Source organism: Monodon monoceros, unplaced genomic scaffold, assembly GCF_005190385.1.
Source record: "Monodon monoceros isolate NGI ecotype Baffin Bay Population unplaced genomic scaffold, NGI_Narwhal_1 Super_Scaffold_5, whole genome shotgun sequence".
In the NCBI taxonomy this organism is placed as follows: Eukaryota; Metazoa; Chordata; class Mammalia; order Artiodactyla; family Monodontidae; genus Monodon; species Monodon monoceros.
The window spans coordinates 49,658,195-49,681,763 of record NW_021703782.1 but is presented as its reverse complement, the minus strand read 5'-3'; the positions used below and the strand labels follow the sequence as shown (position 1 = coordinate 49,681,763).

Here is a 23,569-nt window from a genome sequence, read left to right as displayed (position 1 = left end):
ACTCTCAAACAGGAAGAATGCAAAGAAAACAACAACGAAGCACATCATAGAATAACTGCTAAATACAAAAACAAAAAGAAATCATAGGAGTTCTGGTCCAAGATGGCAAGAGAAGGCTCCTGAACTCAACTCTTCCCACAGACATAATGAATCTACTACTAAGCATGAAGCAATTCCCTTTGAATGAAATCCAGAAACTAGCTGAGTGAATCTTATATTGATAGATCAGGCACAGCACTAAAGAAAATCACCAAAAAACAAAGGAAGAAAGCAAGAGAAAAAGGAACAAAGGAATTACAGAACAGCCAAAAAACAATTTTTAAAATGGCAACAGTAAGTCCATACCTATCAATAATTACTTTAAATATAAAAGGACTAAATTCTACAATCAAAAGACAAAAAATGGCTGAATGGGTAAAAAAAAAACCAAGATCCAGTTATCTAGGGCCTATAAGAGATTCACTTCAGCTTTAGGGACACACAGACTGAAAGTGAACGGATGGAAAAAGATATTCCACGCAAATGAAAACCAAAAGAAAGCAGAGGTAGCTATATTTATATCAGACGAAATAGACTTTAAGCCAAAGACTATAAGAAGAGACAAAAAAGGTCAATATAAAACAAGAGTCACTCCAACAAGAGGATATAACATTTGTAAATATGATACATGCAACACAGGAGCACCTAAATACATAGGGCAAATATTAACAGACCTGAGGGAGAACTAGACAGCATTATAGTAATAGTAGGGGACTTCAGTACCTCAGTTTCAACAATGGATAGATCATCTAGACAGAAAATCAATATGGAAACATCAGACTTAAACTACATGTTAGACCAGATGGACCTAACAGACATTTAAAGAGTATTCCATCCAACAACAGTAGAATACACATTCTTCTCAAGTTCACAGGAAACAGTCTCCAGGTAAATCATATATTAGGCAGCAAAACAAACCTTAATAATTTTAAGAAGACTGAAATCACATCAAACATCTTTTCCAACCCCAATGGTATGAAACTGGAAATCAATTATAAGAAGAAAACTAGAAAATTCAAAAATATGTGGAGATTAAACAGCATACTACTGAACAACCAATGGGCCAAAGAAGAAATCAAAACAGATACTAAAAAATATTGAGGCAAATTAAAATGGAGATACAACACACCAAATTTACGAGATGCAGCAAAGACAGTTCTGAGGGAAGTTCACGGCTATAAATGCCTACATTAAGAAAAAAGAGAGGAGACGAGGGGAAGATGGCGGAAGAGTAAGACGCGGAGATCACCTTCCTCCCCACAGATACACCAGAAATACATCTACACGTGGAACAACTCCTACAGAACACCTACTGAACGCTGGACCTCAGACCTCCCAAAATGCAAGAAAGTCCCCACGTACCTAGGTAGGGCAAAAGAGAAAAGAATAAACAGAGACAAAAGGATAGGGACGGGACCTGCACCAATGGGAGGGAGCTGTGAAGGAGGAAAGGTTTCCACACACTAGGAAGCCCCTTCGCGGGCGGAGACTGCGGGTGGCGGAGGGGGAAAGCTTCGGAGCCACGAAGAGAGCACAGCAACGGGTGTGCGGAGGGCAAAGCAGAGAGATTCCCAAACACAGGATCGGTGCCAACTGGCACTCACCAGCCCAAGAGGCTTGTCTACTCTCCCGCCGGGGCGGGTGGGGCTGGGAGCTGAGGCTCGGGCTTCGGTCGGAGCAGAGCGCAGGGAGAGGACTGGGGTTGGCGGCGTGAACACAGCCTGCAGGGGGTTAGTGCACCACGGCTAGCGGGGAGGGAGTCTGGGGAAAAGTCTGGAGCTGCCGAAGAGGCAAGAGACTTTTTCTTGCCTCTTTGTTTCCTGGTGCGCAAGGAGAGGGGATTAAGAGGGCTGCTTAAAGGAGCTCCGGAGACTGGCGCGAGCCTCAGCTAAAAGCGCGGACCCCAGAGACGGGCATGAGACGCTAAGGCTGCTGGTGCCGCCACCAAGGGGCCTGTGTGCGAGCACAGGTCACTATCCACACACCCCTTCCGGGGAGCCTGTGCAGCCCGCCACTGCCAGGGTCCCGGGATCCAGGGACAACTTCCCCGGGAGAACGCACGGCGCGCCTCAGGCTGGTGCAACGTCACACTGGCCTCTGCCGCCACAGGCTCGCCCCGCATCCCTACGCCTCCCTCCCCCCCGGCCTGAGTGAGCCAGAGTCCCCGAAGCAGCTGCTCCTTTAACCCCGTCCTGTCTCAGCAAAGAACAGACGCCCTCCTGCAACATACACGCAGAGGCGGGGCCAAATCCAAAGCTGAGCTGCGGGAGCTGTGCGAACAAAGAAGAGAAACGGAAATCCCTCCCAGCAGGCTCAGAAGCAGTGGATTAAATCTCCACAATCAGCTTGATGTACCCTGCATCTGTAGAATACATGAATAGACAACGAATCATCCCAAATTGAGGAGGTGGACTTTGAGAGCAAGATTTATGATTTTTTCCCCTTTTCCTCTTTTTGTGAGTGTGTATGTGTATGCTTCTGTGTGAGATTTTGTCTGTATAGCTTTGCTTCCACCATTTGTCCTAGGGTTCTATACGTCCTTTATTTTCTTTAAAAAATTTTTTTTTCTTAATAATTATTTTTTATTTTAATATCTTTATTTTATTTTATCTTACTTTATTTTATTTTATCTTCTTTCTTTCGTTCTTTCCTTCCTTCCTTCCCTCCTTCCTTCCTTCCTCCCTCCATCCTTTCTTCCTTCCTTCCTTCCTTCCTCTCTGTCTTTCTTTCTACTTTTTCTCCCTTTTATTCTGAGCCGTGTGGATGAAAGGCTCTTGGTGCTGCAGCCAGGAGTCAGTGCTGTGCCTCTGAGGCGGGAGAGCCAACTTCAGGACACTGGTCCACAAGAGACCTCCCAGCTCCACATAATATCAAACGGCGAAAATCTCCCAGAGATCTCCATCTCAACACCAACACCCAGCTTCACTCAACGACCAGCAAGCTACAGTGCTGGACACCCTATGCCAAACAACTAGCAAGACAGGAACACAACCACACCCACTAGCAGAGAGGCTGCATAAAAACATAATAAGCCCACAGACACCCCAAAACACACCACCAGACGTGGACGTGCCCACCAGAAAGACAAGATCCAGCCTCATCCACCAGACACCAGGCACTAGTCCCCTCCCCCAGGAAGCCTACACAACCCACTGAACCAACTTTAGCCACTGGGGACAGACACCAAAAACAATGGGAACCACGAACCTGCAGCCTGCAAAAAGGAGACCCCAAACACAGTAAGATAAGCAAAAAGAGAAGACAGAAAAACACACAGCAGATGAAGGAGCAAGATAAAAACCCACCAGACCTAACAAATGAGGAGGAAATAGGCAGTCTACCTGAAAAAGAATTCAGAATAATGATAGTAAAGATGATCCAAAATCTTGGAAATAGAATAGACAAAATGCAAGAAACATTTAACAAGGACCTAGAAGAACTAAAGATGAAACAAGCAATGATGAACAACACAATAAATGAAATTAAAAATACTTTAGATGGGATCAATAGCAGAATAACTGAAGCAGAAGAACGGATAAAACGTACCAACATTCGAATTATAGGGGTTCCAGAAGAAGAAGAGAAAAAGAAAGGGACTGAGAAAATATTTTAAGAGATGATAGTTGAAAACTTCCCTAATATGGGAAAGGAAATAGTTAATCAAGGCCAGGAAGCACAGAGAGTCCCATACAGGATAAATCCAAGGAGAAACATGTCAAGACACATATTAATCAAACTATCAAAAATTAAATACAGGGCTTCCCTGGTGGTGCAGTGGTTGAGAGTCCGCCTGCCAATGCAGGGGACACGGTTTCGTGCCTCAGTCCGGGAAGATCCCACATACTGCGGAGTGGCTGGGCCCGTGAGCCGTGGCCACTGAACCTGCGCGTCCGGAGCCTGTGCTCCACAACGGGAGAGGCCACAACAGTGAGAGCCTCGCATAACACACACACACAAAAAAAATTAAATACAAAGAAAACATATTAAAAGCAGCAAGGGAAAAACAACAAATAACACACGAGGGACTCCCCATAAGGTTAACAGCTGATCTTTCAGCAGAAACTCTGCAAGCCAGAAGGGACTGGCAGGACATATTTAAAGTGGTGAAGGAGAAAAACCTGCAACCAAGATTACTCTACCCAGCAAGTATCTCATTCAGATTTGATGGAGAAATTAAAACCTTTACAGACAAGCAAAACCTGAGAGAGTTCAGCACCACCAAACCAGCTTTACAACAAATGCTAAAGGAACTTCTCTAGGCAAGAAACACAAGAGAAGGAAAAGACCTACGATAACGAACCCAAAACAATTACGAAAATAGGAATAGGAACATACATATCAATAATTACCTTAAATGTAAATGGACTAAATGCTCCCACCAAAAGACACAGATTGGCTGAATGGATACAAAAACAAGAGCCATATATATGCTGTCTACAAGAGACCCACTTCAGACCTAGAGACACATACAGACTGAAAGTAAGGGGATGGAAAAAGATATTCCATGCAAATGGAAACCAAAAGAAAGCTGGAGTAGCAATTCTCATATCAGACAAAATAGACTTTAAAATAAAGACTCTTACAAGACACAGAGAAGGACAATACATAATGATCAAGGGATCAATCCAAGAAGAAGATATAACAATTGTAAATATTTATGCACCCAACAAAGGAGCACCTCAATACATAAGGCAAATACTAACAGCCATAAAAAGGGAAATTGACAGTAACACATTCATAGTAGGGGACTTTAAGACCCCACTTTCACCAATGGACAGATCAAAATGAAAATAAATAAGGAAACACAAGCTTTAAATGATACATTAAACAAGATGGACTTAATTGATATTTACAGGACATTCCATCCAAAAACAACAGAATACACATTTTTCTCAAGTGCTCATGGAACATTCTCCAGGATAGATCATATCTTGGGTCACAAATCAAGCCTTGGTAAATTTAAGAAAATTTAAATTGTATCAAGTATCTCTTCCAACCACAACGCTGAGACTAGATATCAATTACAGGAAAAGATCTGTAAAAAATACAAAGACATGGAGGCTAAACAATACACCACTTAATAACGAAGTGATCACTGAAGAAATCAAAGAGGAAATCAAAAAATACCTAGAAACAAATGACAATGGAGACATGATGACCCAAAACCTATGGGATGCCGCAAAAGCAGTTCTAAGAGGGAAGTTTATAGCAATACAGTCCTACCTTACGAAACAGGAAACATCTCGAATAAACAACCTACCCTTGCACCTAAAGCAATTAGAGAAAGAACAAAAAAACCCCAAAGTTAGCAGAAGGAAAGAAATCATAAAAATCAGATCAGAAATAAATGAAAAAGAAATGAAGGAAACAATAGCAAAGATCAATAAAACTAAAAGCTGGTTCTTTGAGAAGATAAACTAAATTGATAAATCATTAGCCAGACTCATCAAGAAAAAAAGGGAAAAGACTCAAATCAATAGAATTAGAAATGAAAAAGGAGAAGTAACAATTGACAGTGCAGAAATACAGAAGATCATGAGAGATTACTACAAGCAACTCTATGCCAATAAAATGGACAACCTGGAAGAAATGGACAAATTCTTAGAAATGCACAACCTGCCAACACTGAATCAGGAAGAAATAGAAAATATGAACAGGCCAATCACAAGCACTGAAATTGAAACTGTGATTAAAAATCTTCCAGCAAACAAAAGCCCAGGACCAGGTGGCTTCACAGGCGAATTCTATTAAACATTTAGAGAAGAGCTAACACCTATCCTTCTCAAACTCTTCCAAAATATAGCAGAGGGAGGAACACTCCCAAACTCATTCTACGAGGCGACCATCACCCTGATATCAAAACCAGACAAGGATGTCACAAAGAAAGAAAACTACAGGCCAATATCACTGATGAACATAGATGCAAAAATCCTCAACAAAATACTAGCAAACAGAATCCAACAGCACATTAAAAGGATCATACACCATGATCAAGTGGGGTTTATTCCAGGAATGCAAGGATTCTTCAATATATGCAAATCAATCAACGCGATACACTATAGTAACAAACTGAAGGAGAAAAACCATATGATCATCTCAATAGATGCAGAGAAAGCTTTCGACAAAATTCAACACCCATTTATGATAAAAACCCTGCAGAAAGCAGGCATAGAGGGAACTTTCCTCAACATAATAAAGGCCATATATGACAAATCCACAGCCAATATCGTCCTCAATGGTGAAAAACTGAAAGCATTTCCACTAAGATCAGGAACAAGACAAGGTTGCCCACTCTCACCACTCTTATTCAACATAGTTTTGGAAGTTTTAGCCACAGCAATCAGAGAAGAAAAGGAAATAAAAGGATTCCAAATCGGAAAAGAAGAAGTAAAGCTGTCACTATTTGCAGATGACATGATACTATACACAGAGAATCCTAAAGATGCTACCAGAAAACTACTAGAGCTAATCAATGAATTTGGTAAAGTAGCAGGATACAAAATTAATGCACAGAAATCTCTGGCATTCCTATACACTAATGATGAAAAATCTGAAACTGAAATCAAGAAAACACTCCCATTTATCATTGCAACAAAAAGAACAAATTATCTAGGATTAAAGCTACCTGAGGAGACAAAAGACCTGTATGCAGAAACTTATAAGACACTGATGAAAGAAATTAAAGATGATACAAATAGTTGGAGAGATATACCATGTTCTTGGATTGGAAGAATCAACATTGTGAAAATGACTCTACTACCCAAAGCAATCTACAGATTCAATGCAATCCCTATCAAACTACCACTGGCATTTTTCACAGAACTAGAACAAAAAATTTCACAATTTGTATGGAAACACAAAAGACCCCGAATAGCCAAAGCAATCTTGAGAAAGAAAAATGGAGCTGGAGCAATCAGGCTCCCTGACTTCAGACTATACTACAAAGCTACAGTAATCAAGACAGTATGGTACTGGCACAAAAACAGAAATATAGATCAATGGAACAGGATAGAAAGCCCAGAGATAAACCCACACACATATGGTCACCTTATCTTTGATAATGGTGACAGGAATGTACAGTGGAGAAAGGACAGCCTCTTCAATAAGTGGTGCTGGGAAAACTGGACAGCTACATGTAAAAGAATGAAATTAGAACACTCGCTAACACCATACACAAAAATAAGCTCAAAATGGATTAAAGACCTAAATGTAAGGCCAGAAACTATCAAACTCTTAGAGGAAAACATAGGCAGAACACTCTATGACATAAATCACAGCAAGATCCTTTTTGACCCAACTCCTCGAGAAATGGAAATAAAAACAAAAATAAACAAATGGGACCTAATGAAACTTCAAAGCTTTTGTACAGCAAAGGAAACCACAAGCAAGATGAAAAGACAACCCTCAGAATGGGAGAAAATATTTGCAAATGAAGCAACTGACAAAGGATTAATCTCCAGAATATACAAGCAGCTCATGCAGCTCAATAACAAAAAAACAAACAACCCAATCCAAAAATGGTTAGAAGACCTAATAGACATTTCTCCAAAGAAGATATACAGACTGCCAACAAACACATGAAAGAATGCTCAACATCATTAATCATTAGAGAAATGCAAATAAAACTACAATGAGATATCATCTCACACCAGTCAGAATGGCCATCATCAAAAAATGTAGAAACAATAAATGCTGGAGAGGGTGTGGAGAAAAGGGAACTCTCTTGCACTGCTGGTGGGAATGTGAATTGGTACAGCCACTAAGGAGAACAGTATGGAGGTTCCTTAAAAACTACAAATAGAACTACCATATGACCCAGCAATCCCACTACTGGGCATATACTCTGAGAAAACCATAATTCAAAAAGAGTCATGTACCAAAATGTTCATTGCAGCTCTATTTACAATAGCCCAGAGATGGAAACAACCTAAGTGTCCATCATCAGATGAATGGATAAAGAAGATGTGTCACATATATACAATGGAATATTACTCAGCCATAAAAAGAAACGAAATTGAGCTATTTGTAATGAGGTGGATGGACCTAGAGTCTGTCATACAGAGTGAAGTAAGTCAGAAAGAGGAAGACAAATACCGTATGCTAACACGTATATACGGAATTTAAGAAAAAAAATGTCATTAAGAACCTAGGGGTAAAACAGGAATAAAGACACAGACCTACTAGAGAATGGACTTGAGGATATGGGGAGGGGGAAGGGTAAGCTGTGACAAAGCGAGAGAGTGGCATGGACATATATACACTACCAAACGTAAAATAGATAGCTAGTGGGAAGCAGCCGCATAGCACAGGGAGACCAGCTCGGTGCTTTGTGACCACCTAGAGGGGTGGGATAGGGAGGGTGGGAGGGAGGGAGACGCAAGAGGGAAGAGATATGGGAACATATGTATATGTATAACTGATTCACTTTGTTATAAAGCAGAAACTAACACACCATTGTAAAGTAATTATACTCCAATAAAGATGTAAAAAAGAAAAAAAAAAAAAAGAAAGATCTCAAACTAACTTTATATCTCAAGGACCTAGAAAAGGAGGAACAAAATAACTCAAAAGTAGAAAGAAGGAAAAAACAAAGATTAGAGTAGAAGTAAGTGAAATAGAGACTAAAAAGACAATAGAAAAGATCAAGGAAACTAAAACCTGGTTTTTGAAATGATAAACGAAATACACTAGACTCACTAAAAAAAAAAGAGAGAACTCAAATAAATAAAATCAGAAATGAAAGAGGAGACATTGCAACTGATACCGCACAAATACAAAGGATCATAAGAGACTACTATGAAAAATTATATACCAACAAATTGGACAACCTAGAAGAAATTGATAAATTCCTAGAAACAAACAACCTACCAACAATGAATCATGAAGAAACAGAAACTCTGAACAGACCAATTACTAGTAAGAAGACTGAATCAGTAATCAAAACCCCCAACAGTGAAAAGTCCAGGACCAAATGGCTTCATGGATGAATTCAACCAAACATTTAAAGAATTAACACTAATCCTTCTCAAACTTTTCAAAAAAAAATTGAAGAGGAAGGAACACTTCCAAAATTTTGTACAAGGCCAGCATTAACCTGATACAAAAACCAGACAACAACACTAAAAGAAAAGAAAACCATATCTCTGATGAACAAAGATGTGAAAATCCTCAACAGAATATTAGCAAACCAAATTCAACAATACATTAAAAGGATCATACACCATGATCAAGTGGGATTTAATTCCAGGGATGCAAAGATACTTCAAAATCTGCAAATCAATCAGTGTGATATACCACATTAACAAACTGAACGATAAATATCATATGATCATCTCAAAAGACATAGAAAAGCCCTTGACAAAATTCAACATCCATTCATGATAAAAACTCTCAACAAACTGGGTGTAGGAGGAAACATACTTCAACATAATAAAGGCCATATATGACAAACCCACAGACACATCAGACTCAGTGAAAAGCTGACAGCTTTTCCTCTAAGATGAGGAATGAGACAAAGATGCCCACTCTTATCATCAATATTCAACACTGGATATCAGAACAATTAGGCAAGCAAAAGAAATAAAAGACATCCATTTAGAAAGGAAGAAGTAAAACTGACATTATTTGCAGATAACATGGTATTACATATAGAAAACCTAAAGACTCGACCAAAAAACTGTTAGAACTAATAAACAAATTCATAAAGTTGCAGGATACAAAATTAATATACAAATATCAGTTGCATTTCCATACACTATCAGAAAGTTATTAAGAAAACAATCCCATTTACAATTGTATCAAAAAGAATAAAACACCGAGGAATAAATTTAACCAACAAGGTGAGAGACCTGTACAGTGAAGACACTGATGAAAGAAACTGAAGACAACACCAATAAATGGAAACCTCTTCCACGCTCATAGATTGGAAAAATTAAATATTCTTAAAATGGACATACTACTCGGGCTTCCCTGGTGGCGCAGCGGTTGGGAGTCCGCCTGCCGATGCAGGGGACACGGGTTCGTGTCCCGGTCCGGGAGGATCCTGTGTGCCGCGGAGCGGCTGGGCCCATGAGCCGTGGCCACTGGGCCTGTGCGTCCAGAGCCTGTGCTCCGCAACGGGAGAGGCCACAGTGGTGAGAGGCCCGCATACCACACAAAAAAACAAACAAACAAAAAAAAATGGACATACTACTCAAGCAATCTACAGATTCAATGCAATCCCTATCACAATTTGACTTCATTTTTTCACAAAAATAGAACAAACAATCCTAAAATTTGTATGGACCCACAGAAGATCTCAAATAACCAAAGCAATCTTAAGAAAGAAGAACCAAGCTGGAGGCATCTCATGTCTTGATTTCAAAATATATTGCATAGCTATAGTAATCAAAATAGTATGATACTGACATAAAAGGCACTTATATCAATGGAACAGAATAGACAGCCCAGAAAAAAACCCACTCTTATATGGTCAATTAGTTTATGACAAAGGAGCCAAGAAGAGTCAATGGGGAAAAGACAGTCCCTTCAATAAATGGTCCTGGGAAAACTGGACAGTCGCAAGCAGAAGAATGAAACTGGACCCCTATCTTACACCATACACAAAAATCACTCAAAATGAATCAAAGGTTTGAACATAAAACCTAAACCCATAAAAATGGTGGAAGAAAGCATATTGGATAAGCTCCTTGACGCTGGTCTTGGCAATGTTTTTTTGGATTTGACACCAAAAGCAAAGTCACCAAAGCAAAATAAACTAGTGGGACTAAATCAAACTAAAAACCTTCGCGAAGCATAGGAAACCACCAACAAAATGAAAAGGCAACCTATGTAATGCGATAAAATATTTGCAAATCATATCTCTGATACAGGGTTAATATCCAAAATATATAAAGAACCCATACAACTCAATAGCAAATAATAATAATAATTGATTAAAAAATGGGCAGAGGACCTGAACAGACATTTTTCCAAAGAAGATATATTGATGGCCAATGGGTATGTGAAAAGGTACTCAACATCACTAATCATCAGGGAAATGCAAATCAAGACCACAATGGGATATCACCTCACACCTGTTAGATTAGAATGGCTATCATCAGAAAGATAAAAGGTAAGTGTTGGCAAGGATGTGGAGAAAAAGAAATCCTTTTGCACTGTTGGTGGGAATAGAAATTGGTGTAGCCACTATAGAAAGCAGTATGGAGACCCCTCAAAAAATTAAAAATAGAACTACCATATGATCCAGCAATTTTACCTCTAGGTATATACCCAAAGGAAATGAAAACAGGATATCAAAGAGATATCAGCACTCCCATGTTCACTGCAGCATTATTCACAATAGCCAAGATATGGAAGCAACTTAAGTGTCCATCAATAGATGAATGGATAAAAAAGATGTATATATATATACACAGTGGAATATTATTCAGCCATGAGAAAGGAGGGAATCCTGCTATCTGTGATAACATGGATGAAACTTGATGGCCTCATACTAAGTGAAATAAGCCAAATGGTATCACTTATCTGTGGAATTAAGAAAAAAAAAGTTCAACTCATAGAAACTGAGAGTAGACAAGTAGTTGCCAGGGGCTGGGGTTGTGGGAAATAGGGAGAGGTTGGTAAAAGGGTGCAAATTTTAGCCATAAGATGAATAAGGTAAAGATCTAATGTAAAACATGGTGACCACTGTTTTATCACCATACTGTACAACTGAAATTCGCTAAGAGAGAAGAACTTAAATGTTCTCATAAAAAGAAAGATTAATATGTGAAGTGCTGGATGTGTTAATTAACTAGATGGGGAAATCCTTTCAAAGTTATACATATATCAAATTATCATAATGCACAATTTAAGTATCTTATAAATTTATATGTTAATTATATAATTATGCCTCAGCAAAGCTGAAATAATATAAATAACTAAATCGTAAAAGCAGTCAGAGAAAAGATACATTACTTCAGTGGACGAACAATAAAACTAACAACTGACTTTACAACAGAAATGATGGAAACCATAAGACAAGGAAATAACATCTTTTAAAACCTGAAAATAACTCCAAACGTATGATTCTATGCCAAGCAAATAAATCCTTCAAAAATGAAAGAAAAATAAAGACATTTTCAGGTGAACCAAAACTGGGAGAATCTGTTCCAGTACACTTCCACCAAGAGGCAGAAAAAAAATACTCCCAGAAAGAAACTTACGAAGACATGAAGAACTAGAAAAAGCATCAATATGTGGGTAACTCTAAACAAATAGTGACTTCATATAACATATGTATTATAACACATAATATATAAACGACAATAATTACTTCTTGTTATCTTGAGTTTTAGTTCAACATCTATTTTATGCACCCAGAATACCAAAAATGATGATAGGAGGGGTTCTAAGGCCACTACATTTACTATCACAGCAATGTTTAAAGTACCAACTTATATTAAACTTCAGAAAACCAAGGAAGAATGTTTTGATCTCTGGGAAAACCACTTTAAAAAGAGTAAAAGGAGAAACACCATCAGAAGGGATAAACTGGAAATCTTTTTTAATTGAAAATTTCCAAGCAGGTAAGAAAAGGAGAAAAATGGAAACAAAGAACAGATGGGTCAAGTAGAAAATACATAGTAAGATGAAAGGATTAATATCAGTCACAGTAAATAAAAATGGACTATTCCAATTAGAAGACAAAGATTATCAAACTAAACTTAAAAAAAAAGAAATATTTGGTGTCTACAAGGCACACTGACAAGACATAACTGATAAAGGTTGAAAGTAAAAAGATAGAAAAAGACATACCATGAAAATACTAACCAAAACAAAGCTGATATAGCTAAATTAATAACAAAGAAAAACACTGTAAGGCAAGAATAATTACTACAGATTAAAAGGTATAATTTATAATGATACAAGGATTAATCTGGACTTCCCTGGTGGCACAGCGGTTAAGAATCCAACTGCCAATGCAGGGGACACGGGTTTGAGCCCCAATCCGGGAAGATCCCATATGCCACAGAGCAAATGAGCCTGTGTGCCACAACTACTGAACCTGTGCTCTAGAGCCCGCGAGCCACAACTACTGAGCCCTCTTGCCACAACTACTGAAGCCTGCGTGCCTGGAGCCCATGCTCCGCAACGAGAGAAGCCACCGCAATGAGAAGCCCGCGCACCGTAACAAAGAGTAGCCCCTGCTCGCCGCAACTAGAGAAAGCCTGCGCACAGCAACAAAGACCCAATGCAGCCAAAAATAAATTAATTAAAAAAATAAAGGAGCCAGATACTTAATATTTTAGGCTTTTAGGCCATATGCCTCTCTCACAACTATTCAACTCTGCTGTTGTAGCACAAAAGCAATCATAAACATACGTAAATAGATGAGAGCAGCTGTGTTTCAAGTAAAACTTTATTAACAAACACAGGCAGAGGAAAACGAAGACAAAAAAAAAACAGGCAGAGGTTCAAACTTATCCCAATGCTCATAGTTTGCCAATCCCTTCACTATACTACAATGCATTCCCGCCTAGAGAAGCTCTAGTAGCTTTTCATTAATACCACTGAATTTTACCTCTCTCTCAGTTTTTAAAACATTCTGACCTTAATCTTACTGGTAAATTTTTATTTTAATGCTGTTCTTATTAGGCTCAATCTACTTGAAACAGGTTACTCTTGGGAGAATATGTATAACCTTTTACATATTTTAACTACAATACCAATTATATCAGAAATTAACCTATAATTGAGATTCAAACCCAAGGAGTTTGGCTTTAAAGTCACACTCATGGCTAGGTCACCTCACACAGTTGTTGTGGGAATTAAAAGAAATAACACGTGCAGAAAAAGTACCTTGTCGACCCTAAGTGACTCCCTAAATATTAGCTGCTATTGCATTAGAGCTTTTGATCTGGATGTTATGGGTGACCATTCTTTTGTACCTGGTCTTATTAGAAAGTAAAATTAAAATATGAGAAAGCATAAAAAAAGAAATTCATCTATAAATAAAACATTTCTAAAACCACAGTACTAGCATGCACTAGTCTCAGTGTGATGATGTCAAACACCTATATTTACAGTTCTCCCTTTTGAACTTTTTTCAGTTATTAGTTTTTAATTGCTCACTCTGTATTTAATAAGGAGAATTACCACAAGGCCCCACTAATATATGCAACTAAGCAACAACAGTAAATATCTTCTTTTAATTAAACAAAATGACCATGTGTATAAAAAAGATCTAAATATGCAGAACTTGAAGACCTTCTCTCAATTGCTCTCTTATTACAAAATTTAATTGTATGTACCACCACCGAAATTGTTATTTTTAATAAAAAAGAGTTAAACAGTATAAAATGATATAAATAGGAAAGAAAACACCCTTCTCCATCAGGGAATCTATTCCTTCTTCCCTCTTTCTTCCCTACCGGTTTCTCACACGCACCCTTGCTCATACTCTGTCTGTCTCTCTCTCCACACACAAAACACACACACAGAGGGCATTTTAAAAACACAGTCTAAGTCCAAATGACACATAGGATCAGGTTCAAATACCAGTTCTACACACAAAGCACACAAGATATGATACAGAAAACACAAAATCAGGTTCAAATCCCAGCTCTACAACTAAAACCAGTTTAATAATCACTTCCCTAGCTTTGCATCTTCAGTAACTATTTATTCAACCTCTATTAGTCTGTTTCCACCTATAAAATGGGGGAAAAATCATACCCACCTCATGTGGCTGTAGTGAGCATTAACGTAAGAATTAAAATCACACGCCCATAGCATAGTGTTGATATACAGTCAAGCCTTAACACTCCTAGGTGATGCTATTACCACCGCCACCACTAACACCACCATTCTGGGCAAATCTTGTTAACATCTATTGTAGTTCCTCTACAAAATGGAAAAAGCAATGCCTCAAACGGTGTATGTAATAACTTTTTAAGGCATCCTGCAAATTCGTCGTGTTCTTTCTCTCAAGAACTTAATGTTCCTTTGAGAACCTTTAAGAATTAAACAAGTCTATTTTTATTCCTGAGAAGAAACAAGAAGCTAACATTTTTCACTTTGTTTTTCATTACTGTAGATATTTTTAAACCAATATATTATTAAGAGATCTAATATGTCACTTTTTAAAGAACTCAACACTAATAAATAATCATAAATAGATGTGGTTAAAAGGCAATATCAGAACAGGGTCCACTTTCTCAATTCCAATATATTTTAAAATGCACCAATTTGAGGGTTTATGTTTGTTGTTTTTGTTTTCAGTTTTCTGCACTTAAAAGCACCACATGTTAATAACTGTATAATATAGTTGCTCTAACATTAGTTGATATAGAAATTTCTTACCAAGTTATGCTTTTTTAGTGGAAGAAAGTAATAATAGTGGCAGAAAGAAAACATCAGTGCGTAGCAAGTAAGAAGTTCAGTGTAGAAACACAACTGCAGAAAAAGCCAGTGATTATCTTCACCAACACAATTGTTAATCCTGAAGAAAAAAAGGAAAAAGAAAAAATATTTCAAACTTTAATATTAATTTTAGGATGGTAAAAGTAGAGATAAATGCAAACACACACAAACTTCACATAAAGCACAAACTTCATATGTGCTTTACTTCACGGAGATAAGCTAAAGTCACTCAAACCTAAAAGCAAAGAGTACATAAGATATGACACAAATATGCCACTTCACATTTGTAAAGCACATTCTACTTTTTAAAGAAGTCCTGTATATGATTCAACTCAACAACAACCCAGTGAGGCAGGGAAGAACAGATGGCAGCCTCCTTGCTTCACTGATACAAAAAAGGAACAAAGGAGTTAGGACAATTGCCAGAGGATGTACAGTTAGGAGAGACAGTGGTCAAGAGAACAAGAACCCTTTTCTGTATACTGCTCTTCCACTGCAGCATTCTAGCTGTGCAGACCAATTTGAATGATGTGAAGTAAAATAACTTAAACCTGCCACTCTGAGATATTGCTAAGCATTCACAATTTTTCTTACTTTTAAAATCTAACCTTGGTTCCTGAAAATAAACACATATCCAAAAGTATTTATAAATTCTCAGAGCTACATTTCCACCAATATAACAGTGAACCACAACTAGGAAAAAGGATTAATGTCATAATCCCAAAATATTCAAGATTAATGCAAGCTATTTTATTGTTCCAAGGTTATTTATTGTACCTAAATTTTCAAAATATTTTACAATTCCAGCAGAAAACCCTGGTTCAAAACTACAAATTACCTTTCACAAATGTTTTCATTTCAATATAGCATTACACTGCCACTGTTTGAAAAAATAAATAAATAGGGTCAAATTCCTAACTTAAATTGTTGTTTTAAAGGTGTGCTGTCTAACTATTTTTTAAAATCAGATATATAACTGAACAGAAAACCTGGAAGAGGCATTTCTTAGACTAAAGAGTGCATGCTTTGTAAACAAGAAAACTTCCTGTGTTTTGTTATCTGCAAGCAGGGCTACCAGAGAAGGGTGCTTCTGTATGCACTCAAAAATACTCTTCAATAGCTGTTGCTTGAAAGATGACTTATACTTGCCCCACTCCTTTCTGTCCCCCCAAAATTTGAGAAACAACTGCTATGATCATGGCATTCTTCTTAAGCACGGAACTTTAAGAAACACTAAGATAATCTACATGTAAGAGTTCTTTTGGTAGCAAGTTCCTTGGAAGGAGTGATTAGAGCCAAAAATAGAGTAAACCTTGAGGTCATCAGAGAACTGACCTCCAAATCCAAAGCTGTTAAGCAGCTAAGATAATGCAGTTTCTGAAAAAAATAAAAAATCCTCCTTGCTTCTAGTTATACTGTACATTTCCCTCACTCTCTGAATATCTCAGCACTGCTCTATTAGGGAATTCAATCACATAAATCCCTGAATCTATGCAGGCCCCCTGGTCTACCCTCCCTTCCTATGCTCCAGCTCTTTGTACTTTCACTCTTCTTCCCTCCAGTGTTCTGAGAAGGTGACTAAAACTATGGAGGCGCAAGGCCTAGGAACAGAGAGCTCACCCCAATCTTAGAATTTTGGCTAAACAGCACTTTATTTTGTCACCAAGTCAATCTTTATTCCTTGAAAATAAATCAATAAATAAAATCACTCATCTATATAGTACCGAAACAGTTCCTAATTGATTATTTTTTAAGCTTAAGCTATTGCATTCACTTAAAAGGAGGTATCAATATCCAACCGACTATCCTGAACATTTATTATACTTTTAATCAGAAATATTACTCTAAAAAGCGTATAAAATTGAGTTTTTAAATGTGATTATCCCTTACCTGAATACATGTTTTATATAGCTTTAAAAAATCTACTACTGGGCTTCCCTGGTGGCGCAGTGGTTGAGAGTCCGCCTGCCGATGCATGGGACACGGGTTCGTGCCCCTGGTTCGGGAAGATCCCACATGCCACGGAGCGGCTGGGCCCATGAGCCATGGCCACTGAGCCTGCGCGTCCGGAGCCTGTGCTCCGCAATGGGAGAGGCCACAACAGTGAGAGGCCCGCATAACGCAAAAAAAATAAATAAATAAAAAATCTACTACTACTGCAACTGTAAACAGAACACTGAGGTTTGTAAAATCACTTGAGAATTAATCTGTTTAAAGTCAAGGCACATTTTTTCAACACCAACTGTATGTTATATACTAAACTATCCTGTTTATGGAATTTTCAACTTTTTTACATAGTAACAAAGTGCTTTTACTTTTTCTTAATCTCAGGAAATTACCTTGTATTTAAACAATCAGTTTATAGTGAAAACCAAATTCTTACTAAAAGCTTGCTAATAATAACTTGTGTTATCAAAAACAAGGGAAACTCTAAATTGATTAGCATTACTAGGCAAAGCTAAACTCTACCCTGAGTCAACCTTAGATAAATGCAATTATAAATTTAAGAAGATTATTATGTAGCTAACTTTGCATATATGCATGTATGTGTGTACAAACATAAATATATATGTATATAGATATATTTATAAAGTGCTACACCATACCAGTTTAAATATTTATACAGAGATCCCATGCTAGGAAAGCAGAATTAAATACAATATCTTTTTCACAGATTTTTGTGACAGCTTTGAAATGAGATACAATGAAGAACTCTCACAGCATTTGTTTTCAAAAATTCTATTTCTCAACTGAACATTTTCTTTAAATATTACAAGAGAGCCCCCTATTGACCAAAAATGTTGGCAGTTCAGCAGAATCAGCTAACCACCACTTTTTACACATTCAGCCAGCAGGTAATGTTAATACCTATTACCAATTCATAACACTGAAAAAGGCTGAAAGTGGGTGAAATGAGGTATAAGGGTATCTGAAATGTGTTACTCTTTAATTAAACAAATTGGAAGGGAAATACAAACAATGAGATGTATACGGTTTATTACAGTTAGAATCAATAACAGCTACTATATTTATATTTAAGTATTTTCTATGTCAGATACTACACTAAATGCTTTACATACATTGCCTCATTTAATAAAACCACCTTAGTTCTTTTGTATATTTGGGTGCATGTTAATTCTTAGTTTTCTGCTCAAATATCTCCTTGTGAGAAAATATAGGATCTCTGGAAAAAATGACTTTGGGAGTTGACAGAACCATATGATCAAATAAAAGGATCTTCATTAAAAAGGTTTTCTTAAACTGTATAAGTCTAATATAACCTTTGTTTAAATCTGCTAAGTACTAAGATTTATTTTTTACTACCATTTTTTCCAAAAAGTGAATTACTTATTTCTTACCATGGACAGTGATGATCCATTCTCCTAACACAGTGGCCGCAGCGGCTGCAGTGATGGGAACGCTTTGGTCTCATCAAATTACACTTGTTACACAATTCCCAGAACTCCCTTTCTAGAGAAGGAAATTAAAATCCATTTAATAAAGGCACATGAATAATGTTGAAATTTAGCAACAAGTGTTTAGAAGAGTTTATAGGAATTCTTCGATATATGTGTCTAAGTGTTCAGTGAAAATGTTTGCCAAAAATGTTGCTGCTCTATTCTATGCATGTTTTATTTTGTATGTTTCTAATTTTAAACACTATAAAAATAAGACACTATTAATAGTTAAACTAAGAGAAAACAACATACTTGAGTTTAAGCATATTGCTGTAAGTAAAATTTAATGACAAAACCCCGAAGTACAACCAAATTATTACATTAAAACAGAATTATATTTAAACAAATTAATTTCTAGAAATTTGTTATCTAAAGGCTCTAAAGAAGAAATAATGCTGAGTATTGGTTTCATAGATTAATAAGTCAAAATCAATCGTTATGATATTGTAAGAAAAACAGAGATGGCATCTCCCAAACTCCCCACATGAAACCGTTTTTTAAAATATTAATGGACTCATTTGGGAATGTTTATGAGAGAGGGTTGGAAAAAGATTTCAGATGGGTTTAAGAGGTACTAGAATAGTTTCAGAGGTGAAGAAGATTACAAGAAGATTACTATTTAATGGAAATAAAGGAGTCCTTTACAAAATTCTATCCTACCACCAAGTAGCAATTTCCTCTAGTCTGTTGTGAAAGAGCACACAATTAAGTTTTGTGCTTAAAAACATGAAGTTTACAGGAATAAAGGGAAAAGTCATTTGTTTTCATTAAGAACTGCTCTAATTAGATCCATAAAAACTCTATGGGACAGTCATCTACCAAGATAAGACAACTGTTATATAGAACATATCATTTTAATATTTCTTGAAATGGAATTTTACTTTTATAAAAATTTTTAAACTTTATATCACTTATGGAAAACTATATCCTAACCTCACTAAAAGTATGGGCATAGTAAAATTAACCTAACTCCAATACTCAGAGTGAGTATTAGTATATGCAAAATGTGACCCAGCACATAGTAGGTAGTAACTAAATCCTTGCTAAAGCATGAAAAGTTTAAAAAATTTTTTAATGAAAGGTTCTAAATATAAGTAATAGAATTGTGGGTAGTTTTCAATTTTCTAAAAAGATACCCTATTTTAATTCCATTATTTCTAGTTTAATGGCCAGAAGTAAAATCAACATACTGGAATTTTATAGTAAAGTGTTGGAAAATCATTCTGCTACCAATGTCTCTGAAGAAATCAATAAAGTATGAATAAAAGCTATATCAAATCAACTGTTCATTCCAATAATATGAAAGTTGAGAAATTATCTTTTACATTTAAAATTTCACTTTAAAATAAAATTCTCTTGTTTCTTACAATTCTTATTTTAATGAAAACATATTACATGAGAGAGCAACAATATTAAAGCTTAATTTAGGTACAATTGAACTATGATAATTTAACTGTTAGTGAAACAGAAATATTTCATTCGTAGCATAATACAAGGTCACAAGCATGTCACTTTTTTTTTCCCCCTAGATGTTAGTGGATGTTAGATGTTCCCAAATATCCCAATGTTAAAACTCTGAATTCACATACTACAAGGAATATGGTCAGGAAGGAGACTCTCTTTGATGAGCCGATTTTCATTAAAAGACAACATGAAAACTTTATGTTCTTAAACCAGCCCCTTAAAAAATAAATATGGGGTATTCGCTATTGGCAATTTCAGCACATAATACTGCAAAGAATAAATTATTTATTTCATACTTAAAATGTTGTATCCTCAGAAAAGAGCGTTTGGCTAGAGTCAGAGAAAGACTGTAATTCATTCTGTAGTGTAGACTATGGTTGGCAAACTACAGTCCACAGGGAAATCCAGGCCACCACCTGTTTTTGTGTGACCCATGAGGTAAGAATGTTTTTTACAAATTTAAATGATTGAAAATTATAATGATCATAACAATAATAATTTGTGGCATATAAAAATCTTGGAATTTAAATTTCAATGTCTATAAATAAAGCTTTATTTGAACACAGCTATCTATGCCCATTCATTTACATATTTCTATGGCTGCTTTTGGGTTACAATGACAGAGCTGAGGACTTGTGACAGAGACCATATGGTCCATAAAGCTAAAAGTATTTGTTATCTGGCCCTTAACAGTACAGAAGAATGTGCTGACCTATGGTCTGGAACATAAATTTGTTCAAAGAAAGGGTTTGAGCCATTTAAGGCTCACTTTAAGATGTAAGAATCTAAAATGAAAAATACAAATGAAAATGCACATTTTCACACACAAGTACACACACACATTTATGTTTTTAGAAAAGAAAAAAATCACTATTTTTAAAATCCAGAAATTAAAGTATCATCTATGTTTTTGCTTTGCAGAGCAAGAAAAAAAGCCATCCATCTTAACCTACCACCCTATGTATCTATAAACCATTTCTTAGTCTTCTCCCTTTTTTCTTCAGGGTTTATTCATGTCCAAATAGGATCTTGGTGACTGATACATTCTGGTGTCTGATGGTCACCTACAAGACTTTTGTACTACCCATCTAACAAAATAAAAGCCTATGGGAGACAGAATCCAACTCCTAATTTATGGTAGCTATAGAAGATAAAAAATTAACAGATACATTTTGTAAGGAAAGAAAAATCAAAACATAAAACAAATAAAAGAAAAAAGGTAAACTCTATAAATGATAGATGCTCTTTAATGTAAGGTAAACAGCATCTCATTGTTTAACAGGGAACCTTATTAATGCTGTAAATGCATGAATGACTATAAAGCAAGATTTGGTTTGGTTTATCCCTCAAAAAGGAAGGAATCACCTTCTATTTGAGTCTTTTAAAAGACTCACATATTAGGGGGCCTCTTCTCAATTACTATATCTCAAATCACAAAGTAATGTTTTGGGGAGAAAAATATAACTTGAAACTACAAAAATCAATACAAGGGTTGGGTTTTAACAGAGGTTTTCTCACAGAATCGGTTGCCAGTGTAGCTCTGTAACAATACCAAGAGACTTTGGAAACATTAAAATGTGATAAATGAATGCATGCTTTTTGGTTGGGCAAATGGGAACTCTTCACTGAAGAAAAACAGGCCAAATGTCAATGAGACCAGATGTAATGCAGATATCCAAATAGTTGGCAAGACGCCATGGTGTCCTCCATCACTGGAGTCTATAAGCTGAAGGTAACACAGCAGTTTCAGGTGGATTCAATCTGACCGACAGGTATAATCCATTTGGTATTTATTTTAAAACAATGCTTTAAAAATTTTGAATTAGTTGCCAATATTTTTAAAAATCATGAAATGTCTCATAAAAATTGAGATTCTATATTTTCTCTTCAAAAATTACAGTGTCTAATAATACCAGGCCTGTATGACTATTTCACTGTAGCTGAATAGTGCCACTCCCTTTAGATAAGATACGAGATTTTCAACATAAAATAGTTCCTCCCTGGCCCCTTTCACTGATTTGCAGTATCTGACAGATGTAGGCATTTGAATGTTTGACCACAGCAAACTAAAGATTTCATCAGAAATGAGTCCTGAGTTAGGAAAAGCCTGCTTCTTTGATTTTCTGATAACATTGGGTTTTAGAGTTGAAGTAGAAGGTACATGTATCAGGGCTTCCCTGGTGGCGCGGTGGTTGAGAGTCCGCCTGCCGATGCAGGGGACACGGGTTTGTGCCCCGGTCCAGGAAGATCCCACATGCCGCGGAGCGGCTGGGCCTGTGAACCATGGCCGCTGAGCCTGCGTGTCCGGAGCCTGTGCTCCGCAACAGGAGAGACCACAACAGTGAGAGGCCAGCGTACCGCAAAAAAAAAAAAAAAAGAAAGAAAATACATGTATCAACATTTTAGAGAGCCTTTGGTTTAGGCTAGTAGAGAAGAGGGATTCTATACAAATTACAGAGTGCCATCCTCCCTGACCAAACACAGGTACATGCGCGCGCACACACACAATAACCGCTAAATGACAGTGATACTGCTTCTATAAATTAATAAAAACTATTCAAGATAATTTTCAGAAACTTCTACATAAACATCAGTGTCATATCATTCCCACTTAATCGTTAAACTTGCAAGACCAAGTAAGCCCCAAATGATGGATCTCAAAAAACAATCAGAAACTCAAGGGAGGCTATATAAGTGACTTGCCAGTTTATCTAATTTTAGAAAGAATTAGTACATTGGTTCCCAAACCTTGTGACACGCTAGAATCACCTTGGATCTTTCAAAAATACAGATACCTGGCTCTCACCCCCAGATATTCTGATTTAATTAATATGGGATGTGATCTGGACATTGAGATTTTTTGAAGCTCCCCACGTGGTTCTAATGTACAGCAAGTTCGGAAACAACTATAAAAATTTTTCTGGTTCTATAATGTATAACAAAGACATATAAATTTCTTTCTAGAAGAAAGTACAGAGAGTTCTCAAAGCTTACATAGCAAATGATGGAAAAGTGAAACTTGGGAAAGAGGGTAAAGGAGGTTTACTATATCTGGCATGTAATAAAACAAGCAATACATTTGTAATTTTTTTGTGTTGCCTGAATGGTTACTATGCAATAAAGTGACCAAAAATTACCTTCGCTGACACTAGAATAAAAGGCTTTCAAAATTTTCACTGAATTGTTCGAACCTGAAGAAATAT

The 23,569-nt window shown here is 36.7% G+C and overlaps 1 protein-coding gene across 2 annotated transcripts in view; it reads right to left on the bottom strand.

Annotated features, from left to right (window-relative positions):
• The window catches only part of ZDHHC21 (zinc finger DHHC-type containing 21), a 68,901-nt gene that overhangs the window by 30,710 nt on the left and 14,622 nt on the right, over window positions 1-23,569 (bottom strand). For both annotated transcript variants that reach the window (XM_029201386.1, XM_029201387.1), the window contains 2 exons: window positions 18,804-18,915; window positions 15,385-15,523 (listed from right to left, as the gene is read on the bottom strand). In XM_029201386.1, coding sequence (XP_029057219.1) covers window positions 15,385-15,523; window positions 18,804-18,915 — 251 coding nt within the window. The remainder of the gene's footprint in view (window positions 1-15,384; window positions 15,524-18,803; window positions 18,916-23,569) is intronic.